Here is a 24,891-nt window from a genome sequence, read left to right on the forward strand (position 1 = left end):
CTCAGCAGAGAGGGGTGCTAGACAAACTGTAATGAGACGCCTACTAGTTCATTCTTGAATTGCACCAAATTGCGGGCCAACTGCTATTTGGAAATACAATCTCCTGATTGTTAATTTTGTAAAAAGGAGATAAAGGAATTAGAGGTATGAATTTACAGAATAAACAAACTAAGGGCTGATTCATGCTGCACTGTTACTTAACCAATCCTAACTTGCCCGGCAGCACGTGTGCTGGCTCCACAGCAGACAGCAACCCTGCAGGGAGCAAGCTCTGACTCACAGCACCTGCTCACCTCTCTGCCCAGCTGCTGGGTCACAGCTCACTCGCAGATTAACTACTGTTAGGAGCTGGAGCAGAAGTTAGCGTTCTTGCAAATAACAGATTTGACGCTTCCAGGCCTAGTTTCTAAGTCACCACTTTAATCTTTATGAGAGAATGAAATAGGTAAATCAGATATACTTAATGGATTTTTTACTGATTATAAGTTATAACAGAGGAAAACAAAAACCTTCTTACCTTTGAAGCTGTGAGAAGCATCATTGTACACTTTTCTAGAACTGCCCTCGCTGCTGCCATTTTTGCCTTTTTCTTTTCATCTTTCAAATCCTAAAAATGAAATTAAAGCACTGAACCATCCAAGATCATAAAAACAGTCCAATTTCTGAAAAGTCATTTACTCAACATTACTCAAAAATTCAGTAACACTGTTAGGTGGAAAAAGAAAAAAGGAAACAAAGAAAGAAAAGAAGAAGAATCCAGGACAAAGTTTTACGAACTGTTGGTGTCCCCACCTAAACACAGCAGTCCCCGCCCCCACCCCATCCACAGTTCCACTCTCCAAGGTTTTAGTTACCAGCTGTCAATTTTTGTTCACTATCTCTTCCTATCCCCAGTAAAATGTAAGCTCCAAAAATAATAATAAATACTGGAGAGGATGTGGATAAAAAGGAACACTTTTACACTGTTGGTGGGACTATAAATTGGTACAACCACTGTGGAAATCACTATGGAGGTTCCTCGAAAGATCAGGCATGGAACCACCATGTGACCTAGTTATACCACTCCTTGGTATTTATCCTAAAGAATTAAAGTCACCCTACTATAGCAATACAGGCAGACCCATGTTTATATCAGCACAAGTCACAATAGTTAAACTATGGAACCAGCCTAGGTGTCCATCAACAGATGAATGGATATAGAAAAAGCGGTGTGTGTGTGTGTGTGTGTGTGTGTGTGTGTGTGTATAAATACATACATACACAACAGAGTTTTATTCAGTCAAAAGAAAAAGGAAATTATATAATTTGCAGGAAAATGGATGGAACTTGAGGCAATTATGTTAAGCAAAATAAGCCAAACTCAGAAGGTCAAGGGTTATATGTTTTCTCTCACAGGTGGAAGCTAGAGAGGAAAAGGGAAAAGAAAGTTGCGGGGGTAGATTTCATGAAAATCAAAGGGAGATCCATAGAGGAAAAGGGTGAGGGGAAGGAGGAAGGAAGAGAAAGGAGAAGTATCGGAGAGTGATGTTGGCCAAATTCTATTGTTATACTGTGTGCATATATGAATATGTAACAACAAATCCCATCATTATGTACAACTATAATGCACCAATAAAAAAATACAGGGGAAAAATAATTAACTTTAATAAACATTAATTTTTTGGTAACAAAAACAAAAAATAAAATGTAAGCTCCATGAGGGAAGAGGTTTTTTTTTAAATCTCTTTTATTTACTGTTGTATCCCCAATACCTAAACTAAATCCTGTTTCAGAATAAGCAGATAATAAATACCTGTTAAGTGAATTGAATGACTGAATCTGACCAACATCTGTTTTCAGCTTATCCTGACTATACTAAAGGAGAAAGCATTTGAACCCTGGATGCATATTCCATGAAAGTGACCCAGAGAGAACACTCACCAATCACAAAGATGCCAAAACGGCTGCTAGTAAGTTTCAGGGGTTCCACATCTGAGGAGTTAAATTTCCAAAACAAATACTTCTTCAGCAAAAGCATACAACACTTTTAAAACAATGGACCAGATTCTTACTAGACTTGGGAAAAAATACATATTCTCCATACCAAATTTTTAACTATAAATCAAAATAATGGTGAAAGTTTTCCATTTATGTCCAGAGGCCAAAGAGGATCCAGCAGAAAGCATAACTGAAGGGAGGTGGCTTTGAAACCTAAAAATCACACCATGCTTGCATCAAGAAAATGTAAGATAATATATAAGTATTATAACAGACTAATAATTTTATAGGAGAAAAGAAGAATGAAGAAGATGAAGAGAGAAAAAAAGAAGGAAAAGAAAAAAATTATTTCATAAAAACATTGATGGCAGAGTAGAAAATGAAACAATAAGGCGCCTACAGAGAGCTTGATTAGAGACTAACCTTATCCAGGCTGCTCTTTCCAAGCCATTACCCAGCTCCCAACTCAAGCTGCAACCAGGAAAGTTCACATCCAAAACTAAGGGAGTAACTTATGTGGCTATTCCTAGAAGCATCTCAAGAATTCGCTGACAGATGCACAAATTCCCCAACAAGGAAAAGCCAATTCTGAAAGTGATATGGGCTTCCACGTGCCTAAATTCAGGTGATCATGGTCTGAATTGCGGAACAGATCCATGAAAAACCAATATTGTGTTGTAGTTTGAAAACGACAGGCTGTAGAATCAGACTAAGCTGAGTTCGTCTGGCAGCAGAGTGACCCTGGGAAAGCACTATCATCTCAGGTTCAGTTCCCTCATGTGTGAGACAGTAATAGTGACACACACCTCATAAGGAGAATTAAATGGGATCGTGTATATTAAGTACCAAGCACATAACAGAGCCAGTGCAAACAAACAATGGCATGGGTTATTACTATTAACCTAATGTGCTAAGAAAAACAGGAATATATAAGAAAATACTCTAAGAAACGAATGATGGTTCTGCTTGTTTATCTGAGTCCTGGTAGGGGCATCATTGGAAAGCTTCATAAAAGAGACGCTCTCAAGGTGGGCACTGCAAGCAAGTATGAGTTTCCCTAGTGAGGATATATTTAACCATCACTTGTGTCCAATAAGGATACACTGGTCAACTATATCCTGACTTATTTATGAGGGGTTTTCAAGACCAAGGTTATAGATTTAATAAGCAAAGAAACCAGCTCAAGTGATTGCTAAGACCACGCTTCCATCCAAACTAAAAATTATGCTTTTATCTGAAGATTTTGAAGTATAGTAAATACATACATTTTGTCTGTCTCCAGTTAAATGTGCAAACTCCACCATTTCATTTCCAAACTGACTGAATATCTGGACAAACTCTTGAAAGCTATTAACTTTCTCTAGTCTTTCCATAGTTGCAAGAACCTGCAAAACAGAATATTTTATTATTAGATAATAGATATAAAAGAGAATGAGACTGTCACAGGCTGAGGAGAGTGAAGAAAAAAAGAAAGTCTAACTTCTAGAGGAAAGCTGAGGAGGAGGAGCTAGAAAAGAAGAGAGGAAAGAAAATGCTTAGAGAAGCAGAAGCTGGTTCAAAGGTTACAATCTTTTAGGGAATGATGTGGTTTGAGGATGAGGAGACTTGGGCTTATTTAAAAATTAAAAGGAAAAAATTTCTAAATGACTAGACTTACAAAGAAAAGATCATTTATGTAGCCAATGGAGAAGGTGAGAATGGGGTGGATGGACTGTGGTCACTGCTACAGCTTGAATATGGTTTCAGTGTGTCCCCCACAGGCTCCCCCAGTGGCCCCCACAGTGCTGGAAGGATGGTTTCCAGAGTGCCAACGTAAGAGGTGGTGGAACCTTTAAGAGGTGGGCTTAGTAGAAGGAGGTTAGGTCCCTGGGGATGTTGCCCTGGGGGTGGATTAATTCATTCCTCACAAGCCTTGAGAGTGGGTTGTTTTGAAGACAAGGCTAACCCCTCCATGGTCTCTGGCTTCTGGTCTTGCCTATGATCACTCTCGCACATTCTTCTATCAACCTCCAGGAAGCTCTCACCAAGGCCTGAACAAATGGGACTAGCAGATCTTGTAACTTTAGCTCCAAAACTGTGTGAGTTAAGTAAACCTCTTTTCTTTATAAAGTACCAAGTTTCAGATATTTTGTTAGAGTGATAGAAAATGGACCAATACAGTAATCAAATCTGAGAACCAAGAAGGTAGTGAGGATAAAAGACAACACACAGAAGCTGTATGGTTCACTGAACCAGAACTGGACCAATCTCAATCATCTCAGTAAAGTGGAAGGAAGGTCATCAGCAGAGTGAGGAGTAGAAAGGGAAGTTTAGGACTTATGAACAGGAAAACAGTTTGGATCGATCAAGAATTATCTATGTTAAATAAATTTATTGTCTAGAACCTTCAGACAGGAATAAATACAGAAGTGTGAATCTATAGTAGAGCCACAGATAATGCATTTTCTTGACATAAGAAATAATGTAAATAGATGTGAAACATATTTTCGAATACTTTTTTCTAAAATGACAGCACTGATTTAGTTTTAGTCTGACCAAGAGAGGTTAAGAAAACACAGATATACTGTGTTTACTTATTTTTAATGAGGATATGATGGATATTTGTCATGTTAAGCCGCCCTAGCAGCTCAGGAAGCACAGGCAACTAACAGAGATAAGGCAGATTGCCACACTGAACAGAGCCTCCATCTTTCAAAGAGAAGAAAATTGATTCTGTTCCTCTAGCACTGCCTGATCCACCTCTCCAATTTCTTTTTCTCTTTAAAATTATACTTTTTGATTTACTCAACACTCATCAGGTGGTTCTTCAAACCATACTGGGACAGTCCCTTCCCTGGCTGGCTGATCTCCTCCTTGCCTAGGGAATTATTCAGGGAAAGAAATTATCATACATGCTCCAGGTTTCTGGATGATCGAGAAGCATGACCATCATCTAAGACTCTATAAGATTTCTAGACTGGAAGAGTTTTGTAATTATTGTGGAATATTTAGGAATGCTACATACAGAAATTATATAACTGTGGATAATTATAGTCTCAGATGACTTAATTTTGTCTTAGCTTATAAATTGTTACTTTCTGATTTAGAAAAAAAATTAAGAATTCAGCATTTTTACCAACTAGGTTACTACTACATTTTGCCAATAAACCTCAACAAGTAGACAATGATTTTCAGAGAAATACAATATTTGCATTCAAAAATTTAGGCCTGTTCCATACATCACTTAGAAATGACAGGCACAGATGGAAGAAACACTATTTTTAAACTATAGACAATTAGTACTACTAATGATTATAATCGACCTGTATTGCCAAATTTTCTGTAATTAACCCAGAAAAACACCGTTTAAACAATATTGCAACATCAGAAAAGCAAGTACCTTGTTTCTTGAGGCTATTATCTGTTTAATGACTACTCGGTCTGCCAGCAGCAACACTTTTGTTACAGAAGAAAGAAGTAATCGTGCCGCCTTTATAACTCCTGTTTTGTCTGTAAAAATCATGATCTGGCCATCAGATTCTGGATGATTCAAGTTGGTTACATCTGTAAGCGCTGCAATTGTTTCTCCTAAGAAATGAGGAGGAGGAAGTTAAACTAGGAACAAGTCACTTAAGTAAAAATTCAGACTTTTTTCTGATCTTGGATATAACATGCATGACAGGGGAAAAGTTGGCTCTGGATCCTTAGTTCAAGAATAAGCAATGGTTTCTCCTTGATGACTGGAGGGATTATCAAATGAAGTTTTCTAATAACAAAATAACAGCACATTCTTCAGAACTGTGACAAACTCAACTGACAAATTTTTGCTTCTACCCCATTTAAAAAATGGAATTTTTGTTTCTAGTGGTATGGCAAATGACACAAACTAAAAGACTCCTTCTCTGCAAGTAAAATAAGTGGTAGGAGTCAAAAACCAAATCCAGAATAGTAAGCAGGGGCTTGGCATGGAGTGGGGCCAGGGGCAGGTGGAGAAGGGCCCACTGCCAATCACCACAGCCTGAAGTTGCTTAGGTTTGTAGGGTTATCCAGGGAGAGCAGGAAGACAAGGCTTTTGGGTGACATCTTCAATGAAAAGTGAAGACTGTCTGTCTGCTCATCAGCCTGGAATTGAGGTGGGGAGAGCCAACAAAGCAAAAGCCTTCTTCTCTGGCCTCTCCCCTGAGACTTCATGCGCTGGGCTGACCCTCACTCAAGCTTGCAGGTGGAGTTCATACTTCCTTTGGTACCCAGTGCACATCACTCTACCAAAGAGATAAACTTCCACACCTCTAGAAAAATTGTCTTATAGGCCAGGTGAGGTGGCATATTCCTAATAACAAAATAACAATTTGGGGAGGCTGAGGCAGAAGGATCCCAAGTTGGAGGCCAATCTTAGCAACTTAGTGAGACTCTGACTTGAATAAAGGGCTAAGAATGTAGACCAGTAGTACAGCACCCTGGATCCATCAATCCCCAGTACCAAAAAAGAAAAATTATCTTCAGTGGTTTATCAAATTGTTTGGTTTCTATTTATTGAGTGATATGAGCATTGAACCCAGGGGTGTTCTACCACTGAGCTACACCCCAGCCCCCACATCATTCATTTTGTTTGGGGTTGTTTTGTTGTTGCTGTTGTTTTGTTTTTTCTTTCTGAGACAGGGTCTAAGTTGCCCAAGATGGCCTCAAACCTGCATTCTCCTACCTCAGCCTTAACCCTTATGCCTTAACCTCCCGTCACTGGAATGACCATCATAAACCAGTATGTCTAGCTCCATTTCATTTCTATAAAGCAATATTCATCAAAAAATAACACAAATGTTTGCTCTCCTTAAAGATAAAACCTATAATGAACTCCCAAACTCCTTGCTGTTAAAGTTAACAAGATATTTAAAATAATATATTATCATCTTGCAGTGTTCAAGATAATTTTTAAGTTCTAAATAAACCTGTGCATCTAGTGATTGACTTTCACAAAAACTCTCCTGTCAATTTTACTCCATACACACAATAATGTCTCAGCCAATAGGCTAAGGATCTTGTGACAGTACTAGAACTTTAATGGACAAATCAATGGTATCAAACAAAGTCAGTATTCAGAAAGACAGGTCTGATGGGAGCTCATAAAGTGGACTGGAAACAAGAGACTCAACACTAGACTGCCATTTTAATCATGGTGGGAAGGGGTGAGGACTTTTGGAATGACAGTCATAGAAATAGAAAGATGATTTAAGAGATACTAAGAAAAGAAAATATAAAATTAGTACCTGGCTAGTGATAAATAGGAAAGGAGGAGTGAAAAATGCCTTCAAGGTTGTGACCCTTAATCACTTAAAGGAAATCAGAAGGGCATGGAAAGGAGATGATAAATTCAGTTTCAGGAAACAGGAGTTTTAAATGACAGGAATACACAAAACATAAGCCACCAATGTGGACTAGTCAGCAGATACAGACGTGACATTGTAATGGCAATGGCCAAAGCTTTAACAAGAGACGAAGCCTGTGGTAGCCAGTCTCCAAGATGGTGCCCAAGGATCCTCAACTACTGGTACTCACAACCAGTACTCCCAAGGTCAAGCAGGGTTGGTGTGGTAAAAGTTCTGGTCACTGCTGATGTTAGGTTATTAAAAAAATGGAGGCAATCATCTTGTTCTATCTCTGAGGGCAGCCAGCTGTCATGTCATAAGCAGCCCTCACATAAAGAGACCTGCACAGTGAGAAAAGGCAGGTGCAACCAGTCCATGACCAAGAGGAGCTCAGAAGCAGCCATGCAGTCCTGTGAAGCTTCAGGTAACTGAGGCCCAACTGACAACCCGACTGCAACCTGATGAGACCACTAACCCAGAACTCCCATCCCACCAGAAATCACCCCTGGATTCCTGACTCTCAGAAACTGGGGGAGAGCCAGGCACCGTGGTGCACGCCCGTAATCCCAGCAGCTCGGGAGGCCAAGGTGGGAGGATCGTGAGTTCAAAATCAGCCTCAGTAACTAAGTGAGGCCCCATGCAACTCAGCAAGACCCTGTTGCAAAATAAAATATGAAAAAAGGCTGGGGATGTGGTTCAGTGGTTGAGCACCCCTGGGTTCCGTCTCCAGTACCAAAAAAGAAGAAGAAACTGAGGGAGATGATACGTGTTTGCAACTTTATACTTCTACATTTGGGCTAATTTGTTGTAATAGTAATACAACGTTTTTATTAAAAAGTTTTATGGCAAAATAAACAAAAAAGAACCAAACCCAAATGCACACAGAAAGGGGCAGGAAGAGAAGTATCAGTTTGTATCCTATCAGCAATAGCTGAAAAAATAAAAATGTTTCCTCTGTTTCTCTGGAAAATATTAATTTTTCCTGTTAATCTCAACCACCAAAGGTTTCACACAAGCTTGCACATATGCATGATTTTAACACTTGGTTTTTTTTAAATGACTGAATCCCAGGTGTTAAACTCATAAATACATGAGATAGTAACATTTGATAAACTCCCCAACACAGTCAAATGCTTCCTTAACATTGTTCAGAGTTCAGAGTAGTCTATGCAGAAATTAGTTCCCTAAAAAAGCACAAAGCTTCTTATAGCTATCTTATAGCTTCATGGTTGTCATTTCTAATTTCCTAGAGGCAACAAGTATTTTGTCTTGAAGTGAAAATCCAAAGGCACTCAAACATGAATATTAATTGACGCCCCATTTAAATTATAAACCTCCATATAAATTATAAATCAATGTAAGAGTTCAACAGTGAAAGAATAAAAAATAATTATAATGCCACTAATATTTGTTGAGTGTTACTATGTGTCAAATGCATATATGCACTTTAGAAAGATAACTCTATAAACAATAATAGCACCATTTTAATTTTTTTTTTTTTTTTTTCAGTACTGGGGATTGAATCTAGGTCCTTGTGCATGCTAGGCAAGTGTTCTACCACTGAGCTATATCCCAGGTCTTTATTTTATTATTTTATGTAATTTTATTATTTTATTTTTTCATTTCATTATTTTGAAACAGGATCTTGTTAAATGGTCAAGGCTGTCCTCAAACTTGCGATCCTCCTGCGTCAGACTCCCAAGTAGCTGCAATTATAGGTGTATAACAACCACCTCCCCATTAATAGCCCCATTTTACAGATGAGAACATTGAGATCTAAAAAAAGTTAGTAGCTTGCCCAAAATCTTTCTGCTGGCATTTGGAAGAGAGAGACGGACACATGGGCAGTCTGACTCTCAGGCTCTAGTTCTCTATCACGACTTTGTATTATTCCCCTCAGGTGAATGTTGAGTTGTCCAGAGGAGAAAATGGTTCATAGGTGCTAACGAGGCCAGAACCATTTCAGTGATAGAAGTCTTAAATTCATACACATTAAGAACAGTAGGGAGGTTCCAGTCACATTCGCTTACCCGAGTCACAAAGTGACCATGAAAGGAAAGGGCACCTTAAATAAGAAGAGATGACATGTGGAGTCCATGACACCTGATGGCTTCTGAAAGAGTCCCTTTAGGCCGCTGCCTGGGCTTACCCGCAGAGAACTACACTCGAGGGGTGCTTGTCAGCATTTCCTGTCCTCCTCTGTGCTCACCACGAAGCCAACGAGGGCTCAGGACACCCTTTCATTAGAAGGCCCCACTCTGTGTTTTCCGTGCATTGCCCCCTCTCTTATGGAATGGCTTTTACAAGTGCCCACAAAATAATTTAGTGCCAGGAAACAAGTCTCTCTCTCCTCTCACAAGCTGGTTTGTTTCCTTTTAGCAAACAATAAGAATTATATAACCCTTTGTTTCTCACATTTTTGTTTTGCCTTTCAGGAAGTACAAGATAAATTTCATACTTAATTAAAATAATCATGTTTGCCAAAGTTTCTGGTACATTTGTTTTCATCTCTCACTTTCACGGGTTTATTGAATTTTTTTATTGTAAGCTATTTCAAATCCTTTTAAAGTAGGAAACATAAATTATGAATAGAATAAGTCTCTCTTCTGCTTCCCACATAAAACCGACTCTCTAATCCAGCAAATGGCTAGAAGCCCAAGAGTCAAACCAGAGTTGTCCCTTTCCTTTAGTCAATAACCTTGTTCTAGAAATCCAACCACCTTAATGAGTATTTGTGTACTCTTCCTGCTCTTTACAACCCTATTACGCTGTCTTCGTCTGGCTGTTTTCATTGTAATGTTTCCATTTTAATCTTCCTGCTTTCATTCGCAACCTCTCTCAACCTGTCCTCATGTATTCTTCTCCTCCACCATCTAAAAGATTTCTAACACAGTCTCTTTCATCTGGCTCAAAATTCCTCAATGACTCCCTATTACTGAGAGAAGCCTCTATTACATCATTCATATACCACGTAAGAACTTGCCCCTCACCGGGTGTCATGATGCACGCCTGTAATGCCAGCAGCTCAGGAGGCTGAGGCAGGAGGATCAAGGGTTCAAAGCTAGCCTCAGAAATTTAGTGAGGCCCTAAGCAACTCAGCAAGACCCTGTCCATAAATAAAATATAAAAAGGGCTGGGGATGTGGCTCAGTGGTTGAGTGCCCTTGGGTTCAATCCCCAGCACCACTCCCCCCCTCCAGAAAAAAAAAAAAAAAAAGAATGGGCCCCTCTATATTTACTTAGTCCTATTACACTCACTTCTTTTCCCCTAAAGACCTTCCAAAGCTACCTGCTCCCCTCGCAGGGTTGCTCACCGCAGGACCTGGCGCCAGCATTCATCCAGCTGTTCGTACCCTGAACCTTGCAGTATACACAACTCCTCCTGTGTCACACTCCCCATCCAAGCATCAGCAGGCCCTGTCGGCTTCACCTGACAGTATTGTCAGATGCTACTGCCTTGCACCACCTCCAGTCTATCATCACCTGACCTATATCACCAGTATCTATCACCTGGACCACTGCAACAGCCTTCTAACTGACTTCTCCGATTCCACCACCAAACCCCCTAACATACACTCTCTATACAGGAACCACCAGTTGCCCTTTGAAGACGTATTTACTCATTTATCATGGCCCGTCTCCCTCATTAGAACACAGGCTGCATGTGGACAGACTTCTGAGTGATTTGTAAGTGGCTATATCCCCACAGCCTAGAAAAACGCCCGGTCTATTGCCAGCACTCAGGAGATACTTGAAAAATGAAGACACAAATGATAATTCAACAAAACCAAACTATTTGTAACTCTCAAAACACCTCGGGTTCTGAAATGCTTCTGGGCCACCAGCAATAGAGAATTATAACAACGCAAGGCCTAAAGTCATGACAAATGTCTGCCATAGAGCATGGGCGCCCACTAATGTAATATCTTCTCCATGGCGGGAAGCAGGCTACCATGGTCCTCGAAGGCAAAACCCAGGCCTCACACTTTGGATTGCTCGCCACCAGCATGACCAGTGAAAGAGTCCTGTGTTTCAGATTTAGAACTTGAGCCAAAAGAAGTTCAATATTCCTGGAAGCTAAGCCAGGCCTTCAATGCCCTCGATGTTTATTATCAGAAGACCCAAGCACAATACACACCTTTACGCAAAATAAAACTGCAGTTAGTCATCATAGCCAAAGCAATAAAACTGGTAAAAATAGACTTCAAAATCAATACCCACATACCTGCTTGTTTAGCTTCAATACAGGCAATACTTATTTCTTCTTTCAAATCCCGGTTCTCATTGGCTATTGCTTCACCAACTTTGACAAATCTTCCAACTGCCAGGTTGACGGCTTGTCCTACACGCTGAATTGCTTGCAGAGTTTTATCAGACTTTTTGGTGTTATCTTTATGATTAATAAGTGTGGTGATCTAAAAGTAAGATAAAAGCAACTGGCTTTAATTCTTTTTTTCATCAAGACATACTATTTGTATTTATAAATGAGAAAGAGCAGAACAATTCAAGACATAGATACAAAGATCAAATCAGGGTAACAAGTATGTCCACCTCCTCAAACATTCATCATTTCTGTGACAGGTATGTTGTTAAAAGTTTATGCTTGAGACCAGGCTTTTCTTTCTTATTTGTTCTTTCAGTCATACATGACAGTAGAATGTATTCTGACACATGATACACACAATGGCGCATACCTTCCCATTCTTGTGGTTGTCCTTGATGGAGTTACACTGGTCACGTATTCATGTATGGATATTGGAAAGTCATGTCCGGTTCTTTCTGTCTTTCCTGTTCCCATCCCTCTTCCTTTCCTTTCATTCCATTCTGTCTAATCCAAAGAACTTCTGTTCTTCCCTACCTCCCACATTGTGTATTAGCATCTGCACATCAAAGAGAACATTTGGCCTTTGGTTTTCTGTGATTGGCTTATTTCACTAAGCATAAGAGTCTCCCATTCCATCCATTTACTGGCAAATGCTGTAATTCCATTCTTCTTTAAGGTTGAGTAATAGTCCATTGTGTCTATACAACACATTTTCTTTATCCATTCATCTGTTAAAGGGTACCTAGGTTGGTTCCATAGTTTAGTTATTGTGAATTCTGCTATAAACATTGATGTGGCTGCGTTACTATAGTACACTGATTTTAAATCCTTTGGGTATATATACGAAGGAGTGGGATAACTGGGTCGAATGGTGGTTCCATTCCAAGTTTTTTGAGGAATCTCACACTGCTTTCCAGAGTGTTTAAACCAATTTGCAACCCCAACAATAACGTATGAATATACATCCTTGCTAACACTTGTTGTTATTTGTATTCTTGATAACTGCCATTCTGACTGGAGTGAGATGAAATCTCAGTGTAGTTTTAATTTGCATTCTCTAATTGAACTAGTTTTAACTTTATCTCAACATTTTGTTTTAAGTTATATTACAAGGACCAAGAAAATCAAGCCCAGCATATTGGACTAGCCCAATGGATTAAATCAATAATGTTACATGTTTCAACCCAGGGACATTCAGCAAAGTATCTTGCATCATTCCTCAGGACAATACTTGCATTGATTACAATCCCAAGTGCACCTGAGGGCAATTATCTGGGGCACACAGTTCCAGTAACTCTCCAGATCTTTCAAAAAATCTTAGGAGAAAAGCAGGAGAGAATAGATCATTACATTCCCATAACTCACAGAACACCAAGTACTTCAGGTCCAGTTTCCTTTGCCACGTCCTGAGCAGCTATGAGGGTGGCGCGACCATCTTCCCCTCGTTCCACTCCATGGCTGACCTCGGTGCATAGGTCGTATGAAGTTGTACACGTGTCATACGTGGTTACAGAATTAACTGAATACTTAGAATGACCAGCGTAGTCTATTTTCTACCTCTCTAAATTTTGCTGCATCAGTCTCAAAGTCAATGAAATATCAAGGTTGTAACACTTGTTCCCGGGCCCCAACATTAAAAAAAAAAAAAAAAAAAAAAAAAGATGCCAAGCTCAGCTTACTGCAACAAATATAAATCTTTCAAAATATTCAGAAAATTAATAGCTGAACTATAAATATAAAAATATTTATTAAAGAACATTGTATGAGGACTTGGGATGATGTTCAGTGGTTGAGTATATTTCTAGCATGCATGAGGGCCTGAGTTCAAGCCTCAGCACCAAAAAAGGAAACAGAAAAGAAAGGTACATGAAGAAACAGATCCCAACTAGTAAATGTATGTAGAATTTAACTTTGAAATTATTTATATGGCATATTAACAAAGACTACAATAGAGAATGAAGAGAAGAGAAAGAAATTCACTCATATCCTTTGAAAAGAAATTAGTATGTGCAATGCACTTTATATGTCAAGGTATTAATAATTTAGAAGAGAAAGGCCTAGATTTGAATCTTATTTCTGCCATTATCAAAATGATCTAGCAAAATGTCCTTAATCTCTCTAAATTTCCACATCTACAATGTTTTCCAACATAGTTTTAATATCTACTAGATGCCCTGAAGATGCATGGGTGAGTAAAATTCATACAATCCATTAGGTTTATAGTATAAAATGCCAGTAATTCAATCACACAGAATGTATTTGTTGTGCACTACCATATGCCAAGTAAAATTCTACTAGGCAATGATGAAACAGCATTGAAGAAAAAAGAAAAAACCCTTGCTGTCATGGGGTGGCATTCTAATGGGGGAGCTGGGGAGACAAAATAAATGGGTCATAAAAAAAAACTTCACGGTACATGCTATGCAAAATGTTAAAATAGGCTCATTTGATTTAAAGTATCTGTGTAGCTGCCTGAGATTGGTTCATCTTCTTTCTATGACAAAGAGAAATTTAAGCAGAGATCTAAATAGTAGCAAGTAGCCAGGCTGGCGAAAACCAGGAAATAGCATTCTAGGGAGCAGCAATGGTCAGGGGCAGGGGCAGGGACAGGAATGAGCCTGTCTTGTTCAAGGAAGGAAGTCAGACCAGAAGTGGTCAAAGCACACTGAGCAAGGAGGCAAGTGTAAAACCAATGTCCAAGAGATGGAATGGGTGGGAACTAGCCATGGAAGGCTGGGAACTGGAGCCAAGAGTTCAGGTTCGATTCTGTGTATCACAGGAAGCTACCGAAAGGCTTTTAAACAGGAAAGTGGTGTGATCTCTGGAGTGGTATTAAAACGTGTTCATGAATTCTCTCATTCTTCTCCCTTCCAAAGGTGGAACCTTGTTCCTCTCTCCTTGAAGGTGGGTTCAGCTCAATGAATAGACCAAAGTGGAAGTAATGGAGTACTTCTGAGGCTAGGTCATGGAACACACCCTGACTTTCATCTCACTTGCCCACTCTTTGGGATCAGTGAGAGTAGGGGAAAAAAAAACAGCTGCCATAACAAGGAGGCACTCAAGCAAATCCATGGAGAGCCCCACAAGGTGAGGACTTTGGACAACAGACAGAAAAGAACAGAGGTCTCCTGCCAAAGCCAGATGAGCAAACCTGAGAGCAGATCTCCAGCCCCAGTCAAGCCTTTGGACCACTACAGGCCCAGCTAAACATCTTTTTAGCAATTTCATGGTAGACTTGAATTCAGAACCACCAGGTAAACCACTCCAGAATTCTTGGTCTACAGAAAGTATGAGATAATTGTTGTTTTGAGGCACCAAATTTGGGGGAATTTGTTCCACGTTGATGGATAACTAATACAAATTCTGGAGTAATGCTATAACAAAACCTAAAATGTAAAAATATCTTTGAAATTGGGACGTGGAAGTTGAATGGACTTTGACAGGTAAGTAAAAGATACAAGAGTGCATGGGGGGTGTAGTCCAGCAGTAGAGCACTTGCCTGGAATGCAGAGGCCCAGGGTTTAATTCCCAGAATCATTTCTTTCTTTTTTTTTTTTTTTTAACCTAGAAGAGCATTGAAAAAACTTTGTAGAAGCATAATAATTGGGGGGCATTACTCCATTTGGATTGCCATAACAAACTATCTTACACTGGGTGATTTATAAACAACAGAAATTCATTAGATAGAGTTCTGGAAGCTAAGAAGTTCAAAGTTAGGGCTCCATAAGATTCAGTGTCTGGTGAGGGCCAGTTCTTTGTGGATCATGCCTTCTAGGTCTTGGCATGGCAAGAAGGGAAAACAGTCTCCCTCAGCCTCTTTTATATTAGTCCCATTCATGACTTAGTCACCTCCCAAAAGCTAATAATATAGCACCATGGCAGTGAAGTTCCAAGATATCAATTGTGGGAAGAAACCAAATCATTGCAGAAGTTATAAGAGAAAGTTTAAAGAAAAGTGAGAAAAATCTCAGTGGAAAATGGAGAAAAAGAGACCCTTCTTATGGAGTATGAAAAGAAGAAAAGTATATCTAATGAACTCAGTGATCTAACTAAGGAGATGTCAAAGCAGATTTTGAAGGTACTATCTGGCTTCTTCTGCTGGTTACAGTAAAATTCAAGAGAAAAGAGAAGTTAAAGAAAACACTGTTAAATAAAAGCAGGCCAGAACTTGCTCAGTTTGAAAATTCATAGCCAAATGGCATACCATGCTAATATTAAGAATGGCTTCTAGGCAAAAAATATAATCTGTCAAGAAAGCATCATCTAAAAATGAAACTATAGGTGTGACTATAAAATCTCATGCTACAATCTTAGCATGATCCAAGGAAACAAGTTTCCTAAGAAGCTTAGAGTTTTTGTCTCTAAGCAGTTCCAGCAGAAACCCAGTTAGAGAAGAGCTTATCTCAAGGAGACTTGTGGATATGGCTTTTGTCTAATACTCTGAGTCCACTATGACTCCGAGACTAACAAATATAATTATGTTGGCAGAAACATCAGCAACCTGGACAGAAAAAGACAGATCAATACAAAATGAAAAGGAGCTTTTATACCCCCAAGCATCCATGGGCAAGGAACAGGCTGAGAAAACTATCACTGCAAACAAGGGCTACCTTTCATGAAAAAGGACAATGACAACAGGATGGCAAAAGGAGGAGGCAACACCAAGGGTGATGAAAAACCATTTCCAGGACTTGAGTCCAAACCAAGGAACTACCAGTCTGTGCCCAGGAGAATTTCAGAAGGCTATAAGCCAACAGTTCCTAGTCTCCCCATTTCCTATTTGCCCCCTAAAAAAAGAGAGAAGTGTCGATAGTGGTTGTTATTATTTTGGAGGGAACAGAATCCTTTCTTCAAAATAAACTAAAAAACAAAATAAAATAAAAAATTACCTAAAAGCCAGCACCTTGAGATTAGACCACTCAGGACTGTGAAAAAGACATTGCTGTTGTTTAAGATACCTGGTCTATGGTCTTTTTCTTACAGCAGCCCAAAGTAAGACAGTTATTTATATGAAGTTTTGAATTTTCAGTGATAAAGGAAAGATCCCATAATTGGGCTAAAATACCAACTATTGTTCAGTTCCCAAGCACACACTTGGCTTTCACTGCAAGCATCCTCCCCAGTGCATAATTAGGTGTGGCTGTCTTCCTCTTATTCAAAGCAGTGTGGATAACATTTGATCTAAATACAGATATGCCTTTACAACTGACATTTAGGGGCGCTAAGTCGACTCAATACATTATTATTAAAAGAACTACATATGCTGGGTGCCATAGCACACACAGGCAATTCCACCTACTCAGGAGGCTGAGGCAGGAGGATCACAAGATTGAGGCCAACCTGGGCAACTTAGCAAGACTTTGTCTCAAAATAGAAAATAAATAAAAAGGGGTGCTGGAAGTGTCGCTCAGTGGTAGAGCACTTGTGTTAGCATGTGTAAGGTTTTCAATCTTGAAAACCACAAAGAAAAAAAAAAGATTTAATTAGCTCCTAAAATTATTTTCAATCTTGTATAAAAAGGAAGTTTCAAAAGTTATACATGATTTGGTTCAAAAGAGAAAATGGAAAATATAGGAAAACCTCAGGAAATAAAAATCACTAATAATCCTACAACACCATGGGCATTTTGGCATATTTCTTTCCAGTCTTATTTTCTAAATATACAAACTTAAATATACAGTTTTATGAAATTTAAATTAAATTTCAATTTCCTTATGCAAAAAATAAAACTAGCTAAGATTTATTAAGCACAACAGTACTAGGCACTAGAGAATGTTTTACATGTGTCCATTCATTTAATGCTTACATCTCTAGTATCTAATAGGTGCATGCTATTATTACCCTCATTTTACAGATAAAAAACCTGAAATCTGAAGAGATTAAGAATTTGTCCAAGGTCACAAAGCTAGAAAGCTGTCTACACTATTAATCACTGCAATGTCTCTCTTACCTACTAGGATTCTACCGAGGATCAAGGGGGAAACAGCTTTGAAAATTATGTCAAATAAAATTTCAGCTATTACTTTTGAAAAATAGGCAGCATATTAATTAAGAGTCACAAGTTGGAACTGCCTGACAAATCCTAGAGAATGTTCCAGAGAACAACTACATGAGCCAGAAAAGAAGGCAGAGAAGGCATCCCATGGGGAAAGAAAGAAGAACTGATGTATTAAAGAATTTTGCAATGGAAGAAAAGAATATGTAGGACTTACTTGCTACCTTCTGACAAAGTGTGTCAAGAAATACAAATTACTAACAAAGTATAACCTAGCAGTTAAAAAGCATGGACTTTGCCTGGGTTTGAATCCTGGCTCTGCTACATGACCATGCAGCCAGTTCTTTCTGTGACTGTTCTCATCTATAAAAATGGGGATAATAATAGCATCCATCTCATAAGGTTACAGTGTAGAAAAAATAAATGAGTGAATATAAAATCCTGTATTTAAAAGAGTGACTATTACACAATAAGTACCACCTAATTGTTAAACATCATTACACTGATTAGATTTCTAGAATCTGTTCTTTCCTGATATTTGTGATGTTTTTAATTTGTAGAAAAACTGACAGCCAATCCTAGATTGAAAAGGACTTTTTTTAGTTTATTTATTTACCTGCAGAGAGGCAAGAGAGCAAATGAAGGAAGCCAGGAGGAAAGAAAGAACAAAACCAATTCACTGTTTGAATTTTGTTTTATCTTTGCAATTAAAAACACTTATCTATGTACATAAATCAGCAAAGTGCAGAGAAGGCCCCTCATCTACTCTCTCCAGCTGCAACTCACTGAAACAAGGACTCTCAATGTTTCCAAGGTGACGCAGAGAGAAATGGGAAACTGAAATGAGCTACCTGCAACATGTGCAGGGTCTAGAAATGGTGAATGAAGGAAATCTACCACAGACAGGAAAAGACTAGTAGGGAGTAGAATAACATTCCACACCAGGGTGGAGCTCTGTGGCAGAGATCCTTCTTCCCTTCCTGGGATAGAAACATTTTAAGACCTGGAGTGTGAGTTTTGACAGGAAGAGATTATTAAAGGAGATGGGTAGTTGCTGTGCAGAACAGATCTTTGGTTCTTAGTCCAGGACTTTTCAAAAACTGAATGATAAAATATGCAACAGAAAAGTATATGTAATATAAATACACATAGTTTAAAAACATGAAAAGAAGACCCAAGCACCCACCACCAAGTTCAAGGGAACAATGCCAAATCTCTGACAGCCCATGATCCTCTTCCTCCCTCACCCCAGAGGATACCACCTGATTTTGCATTCATTACTCTCTTAAAACTGTTGCACATATGGTGTAGCCTTAATGTATGGTTAAATTTCACCTGGTTTTGAACCCTAATTTTTTTTCATTCAACACTGTTTCATCCATATTGATAATTATAGCTGTGGTTCATTTTACTGGCACAAAGTATCTTACTGGATGAACACAGCACGATTTCTTTAGACATTCTACTGTTAAAAGACATCTGGGTGGGTTCTGGTTTGGGGTCATTTCAAGTAAAAATGCTCTCCCTATTCCTAGCAATTTCCCTAATATATTTTTCAGGGGCTTCTCTGGGGATATAGACTTACAAGTGGAATCACTGCGCCATTATAATACCCACTTTTATACCAGTTTACATTTATTTTTTGTTTATTTTTATAGTGCTGGGGATCAAACCCAGGCCCTTGCCCATGCTAAGCACACACTCCACCACCGAGTTACATCCTCGCCCCCACCTTCAATTTTAATAGATTACCACAAGCTGTTTTCCAAAATGGTTGTGACGTTAACATTTCCATCATCTCCACCTTCCCCACCAACACTTGTTTTCATTGTGGTTTATATTTCTAATGAAATTGAACTTCTTTGTAATGATCTTTAATCCATTTATTTCCTTTTTTGTAAGATAACGATTGCTTTTACTAGCTTTCAACAGCTAATCTTTTTATTTTTGATTCATTGAAGCACTTTATTCTGGGTTACTCATCATTTCTTGGCTGGCTGTGTTGTAATTATATTCTCTCACTTTATGGCTTATCTTTTCACCTTTATAATGTCTCTAAATTTTCATTTTTGAGGTATGGGATTAAACCCAGGGCTTTACATGTTAGGCAAACACACTAACATTAAGCTATATCTCTAACCCTTTTTATGTTTTATTTTTGAGACAGTGTCTCCCTAATTTAGTTGCCCAGATTGACCTCAAACTTGAAATCCTCCTGCCTCAGACTCCAAAGTAGCTGGGATTACACTAGTGGCTTATCACGATTATACCTGGCTTATAATATCTTTCAATGAACAAAGGTTCTTCATTTTAATACAGTCAAATTTATTAACCTTTTCTTAATTTATACTTCTGGTGTAGTAAGAAATCCTTTCCCACAATAACATAGTAACAACATTGCCCTATTTTTTCTGTGTTATAAGTCTTTACTTTCATATTTATATATCTAATCCATCTGGAATTGTTTTTTTTTGTGTGTGTGTGTGTGTGTGTTTATTTTCTTTATTTCTATTTCTTGTTTTGTTTTGTTTTTGCTTTCTTGTTTCTTAGAAACATATTTTATTTATATATGGTACTGAGAATCAAACCATTTTTTTTTAACATGGTGCAAGACAGAGATCTAATTTCGTGTGTTTTTATTTAGATAAATTATTAGTCTCATTTTTTAAAGTTCTTCCTTCCCCTACTGTTCAGCTGTCATTTACCAAGTCTCAGTGTAATGGATCTGTTCCATGTAGCTCTATTATATTTTTTCTAGTTTCATTTGTCCTCCTTGTTCTTATTTTCACATTATAACTTTATAATAAGTCTTGAAATCTGGCAGAGCAAGTCCACCCACCTGTTTCCCTTCTCGCTATTCTTGGTCATTTGTTCTTTCATAATTTTAGAATTATTTTAATCAAATTATACCTTAAAATCCTGTTGAAATTTTAATTGGAATTACATTTAAATTTGTAGATCAATGAAGGAAATTGAAGTATGTTTACAACTTCATGTCAATCTAGACATGAACACAGCGTTTTTCCCCTCATTTATTTAGCTCTACTTTAGATTTTATAAAAGTTTTGTCCTTCCAGAATGTCCTTGAAAACAAACATTCTTATCAAAAAAAAAAAAAAAAAAAAAAAGTTTTAAATTTTCTCCATTTAGTTTGGTATCACTCTTTTGAGATACACATTTCCCCCTTCTAGGAAACTAATATTTTGCTCTCTTGTTATTATAACTGGCTTTAGAAGTACTTTTTCTGTTTATTATTTAATAATATTATTAATATTTTTAATTGTCAATGAACCTTTATTTCATTTATATCTGGTGCTGAGAATCAAACCCAGTGCCTCACACATGCTAGGCAAGCACTCCACCACTGACCCCCAACTCCAGTCCTTCTGTTTATTATTAAGGTAGAAAAATAAAATTGATTTTAATATTCCATATTCTGTGAATTCGCTAAACATTTCTAATTTTATAAATTATTCATAGCCTCTTTTAAACTTTCTATGTAGATAATAATATCATAATGACACTTGATTTTTCCTTTCCTATCTCTATACCTTTTATTTCTTCTTCTTATTGCACCTGCTAGGATTTTCAGTACAGGTTGACTAGAAGCTGTGATAGTCAATAGTCAATTATAGTTTTAACAGAAATGTTTGTTTTAAATCTGATTGTTGCTATGATGTTAACTGTAAGTTTTCTGTAGATACTGTCATGTGAAAGAAAGTTTTGTTTTTTTCTACTAGCTTGCTAGGTACTCTAGATCATGATTAGAAGCTGCATGTAACTGAATGCCTTTTCTGCATATAGTTATGAACATATATCTTTTCTAGTCTGTGAAGACATAAATTGTACACATTTTTCTAATACTGACATAACCTTGCATTCCCAGAATAAGATCTATAACTTGGAGAGTCAAAAAAGGTGAGACTAAATCAAAACAGAAACTATGTACTTGAAATTGTACAGTGCTAAACCTTGTTTATTTACCTCAAGACCCTGTCTCTTCCAAAGCATCAGTCCTGATTCATCCATGGCTTGGCTTTGCTTTTCTTCTCTCTCTCTCTCTCTCTCTTTTTTTTTTTTTTTTTTTTTTTTTCCTTTCTGAGACAGGGTCTGGCTAAGTTGCCTAGGCTGGCCTGGAACTTTTTGATCCTTTTGCCTCAGCCTGGCAGATAACTGGGATTACAGGTGTGCACCATCACTCCCAGCTACCCATGACTTCTCTGAGTTCTCAGACCACTTACTCTTGATGATGTTCATTTGATACCTAGAATGGGATATTCTATACATGTCCTATTTACCAACTGGAATATATGCCCCTTAAAAAGCAGCAACTAGTAAGCACATAATAAATCCTTGCTTACAAGTATTTAAAATATCCTGGTGTGGATGAGATATAAAAAAATTAGTTAAGTAACAATGCAGCATCCTTAGAAAAATAAGACTTCTACATGAGGTTTTTAAGGAGCTGAAGTTTTAATGTAACACTGAAACTTTCAAATCATTCTAAATTGTACTTCATAGTTTCCTACCCGCCTTGTTAACAGAGTATTGTAGCCATGCTTTTAACACATTTTTTGATGTTAAGTAAGACTTAACTTTTTCTTGTTGAGGACAATTATTAGGACTATCAGTTATGGTATTATGACATCTCTGCATAGCTGTGCAGTACCTAACATGTGGGATGCAGAAACTAAGCCATGGCCCTGTACAAGACTTAAAGGGGTGGGGGTGGGAGGGTGGGGCAGAAACAGAGATGGAGGTATTTTTCTTCTGTGGCACTGACCTCGAGTTAACTCTCAGTTACCATTCACTTTCCTCCTCTCTTCTCACCCTTTCACCCCAGAATTATACAATGTAGCTCCTAGGACTCACAGGTTTTAAGCAGTGATACTATAAAAAGTTACCATTTCTACAATTTATAAACTGAACCCCTTGTTTTTGCCACTGTGGACATTCTGTACATACTACAGCTGACCTCATCACTGCCTCTACTCTCCAGAGGGTACACGGCATACAGTAGTAGCTAAACACACAGATCTGGAGCCATGCTGCCTGAATGCAAACCCCACTTTGGCACTTGGGAGTTGAAAGTCCTAATGACAAGTTCCATGATTTTGCTATTCCTTAATTTCCTTCTCTGACTTATGAAAATAAATATCTACCTCACAGAATTGTACTAAGAATTAAATGAATTAATATTTCCAAAGTGCTTAGAACATAGCCTAACATATAATATGGAATAAGTGGATAAAATACTATAAACTCCATTGCTCTCCTGTCTCTTACTTCCATTGTTTCTCATTTTTTTTGTGGTTGTCCTGGTGGTGGTCTTTTAGGAGAAGGAAAGATGGAGACAACACTGAGGGATCCCAGCACTTCTTCCCACTGATCAGTGCCTCCATCAGACAGGAAGGGGAGGAGTGTCAGGTGTGTCAATGCTCCATTAGTCATGGGAAACAGGTGAAGAAATTGGGGCTGTGTATTTAAATATCAGCATAACAGGAATCTAGGGACAAGTGTGACTGCCGTTTTCAAATGCTTGCAAGGCTGGGATGGAGAAACGGGAGTATTTTAAATTCTACAAACAGTTACAGACTCCCCATCACTGAACATGGTTAAGCTGGGTACTGGTGGCCAGGTGTCAAGGATGCTCTAAGCAAAGAATTTTTTTAATGCAGAGTCGGATTTCTTGTTCTTCTAAAATCTTGGTAATCCTGGTATGAGTCACCAAGATGTTACAATCTAGGCATGAGTCACACATCACCAATGCACTGCTTAAGAAGGCACAGAATTCTTCAGTCTCCACAGTGCTTGGCACAGTACCACAGATCTAAGTGAGGAATTCTAGTCCTCGGGCTATGTATACCTCAGCTCAGAGTTACAAAATCTCTAACACTAAGTGTATCAGCTAGCCGATTCCAGACTTCTGTTATAATCGACAAATACAATAATGCAATACAATAATGGGACTTGGCAAAAAGGTGTGCATCTGGATTAACTCTGAGGCAGTCCTTCCCGTCACTCTTCCCACACGCCGGACAAACGCAGACAGAAGTGGGCAGGCAGGTCCAGGGAGGCCGGGGTGAGTGAGGGCTGGGCGAGCCCGACGGCAGGGGAAGGGGACAAAGGCCTCTGGAGAGCACGCTGGACTGGGAGGCTGGTAGGAATGACCCAGCTCGTGCAAACAGCAGGGATTCTGGCCTGGGACGCGAACCGCCGACAGCAACTGGCCGCCCAACTGCACTAGCCAGGTCCTGGGTGCCGGGGGGCCCCGCAGGGGTCCTCTCTGCCCCCGGGCTGGGCCGGGGGCTCCCGGTGCCTCAGCCGCGCGACGGGCGCTGGGCACCGGCGGAAAGGCACCTGCAATGCAATGCTCTGCACCGCGGTCCCGCAGCCTCGCTGCTCAGCCCACCGCGCCGGGCAGCCGAGTCTCGGGCCGTCACGGCCTCCGCCCGCCCGCGATCCCGCTCGGGAGGTCGGACCCCGGCCGCAGCACGCGCGCGGAAAGTGGGGCAGCGGCTGCCTCCCGCCCCGCCTGGCCCGCCCGGGTCGCGCGAGCTGCCGCCGCCATCGCGGGCCGCGCTGGAGGGAGCAGAGGGGCCGCGCCGGGCGCCACTTTACCTGAGAAACCAGAGGGAGCAGAGTCTGCTCCACCGACCGAGTTTTGATCTCGAGTCCCGAGTCGAAGGCGAAGCCCGACGGACAGGAGCCGTGGACTGCCCCCGCGCCGGCGGGGCCGGGACAGGCAGCCATGGCCCTCGGTCGCTCTTGCAGTCGGCGCTGCGCGGCGGGCAGGCAGCCCGCTGCCAGTCAGCCCGCGGGTCTGCGGCCGGGGCTCAGCACCCGCGCAGCCCGAGGCTCCGCCCCCGCAAGCCCCGCCCCGGGCCCAACCCCCAGCAGGCCCCGCCCCCAGCCTGCCCCACTGCCTCGGCCCCGCCCCGAGCCCCAAGGACTCGCCTGCTCTCCGCAGCCCACCCCTTAGCCCGGACCCCGCCCCAGCAGGGCTCCGCCCTCTTTCCTCCGCGGTGGGCGCCCAATCTCTTTGCGAACCTGGAGAAGCAAGACACATGAGTCTCCCAGGAGAACAAGGTCCCCAGCAAAGTTTCTCATCTTCCTGATAGATGACATGTCCGAAATCAATTCCAAATCCCCGCAAAAACCTCTGGAAGCTGCGCTGGGGTTGAAACTGCTAAAACAGAATCAGTCAAGTCAGGGGGCGGGGCCTCTCGTCTTCGAGTCTTCTTGGGAAGGTCC

At 39.9% G+C, this 24,891-nt stretch overlaps 1 protein-coding gene across 1 annotated transcript in view; it reads right to left on the bottom strand.

The window, feature by feature from the left end:
• CTNNAL1 (catenin alpha like 1) overlaps positions 1 to 24,491 on the bottom strand; it is a 56,687-nt gene extending 32,196 nt beyond the window's left edge. The window contains exons 1-5 of the mRNA XM_079111978.1: positions 24,259 to 24,491; positions 11,544 to 11,733; positions 5,357 to 5,544; positions 3,243 to 3,362; positions 518 to 607 (exon numbers count right to left, since the gene is read on the bottom strand). Coding sequence (XP_078968104.1) covers positions 518 to 607; positions 3,243 to 3,362; positions 5,357 to 5,544; positions 11,544 to 11,733; positions 24,259 to 24,390 — 720 coding nt within the window. The 5' untranslated portion in view covers positions 24,391 to 24,491. The remainder of the gene's footprint in view (positions 1 to 517; positions 608 to 3,242; positions 3,363 to 5,356; positions 5,545 to 11,543; positions 11,734 to 24,258) is intronic.
• Positions 24,492 to 24,891: the final 400 nt, after the last annotated feature.

Source organism: Sciurus vulgaris, assembly GCF_902686455.1.
Source record: "Sciurus vulgaris genome assembly, chromosome: 15".
Taxonomy (NCBI): Eukaryota; Metazoa; Chordata; class Mammalia; order Rodentia; family Sciuridae; genus Sciurus; species Sciurus vulgaris.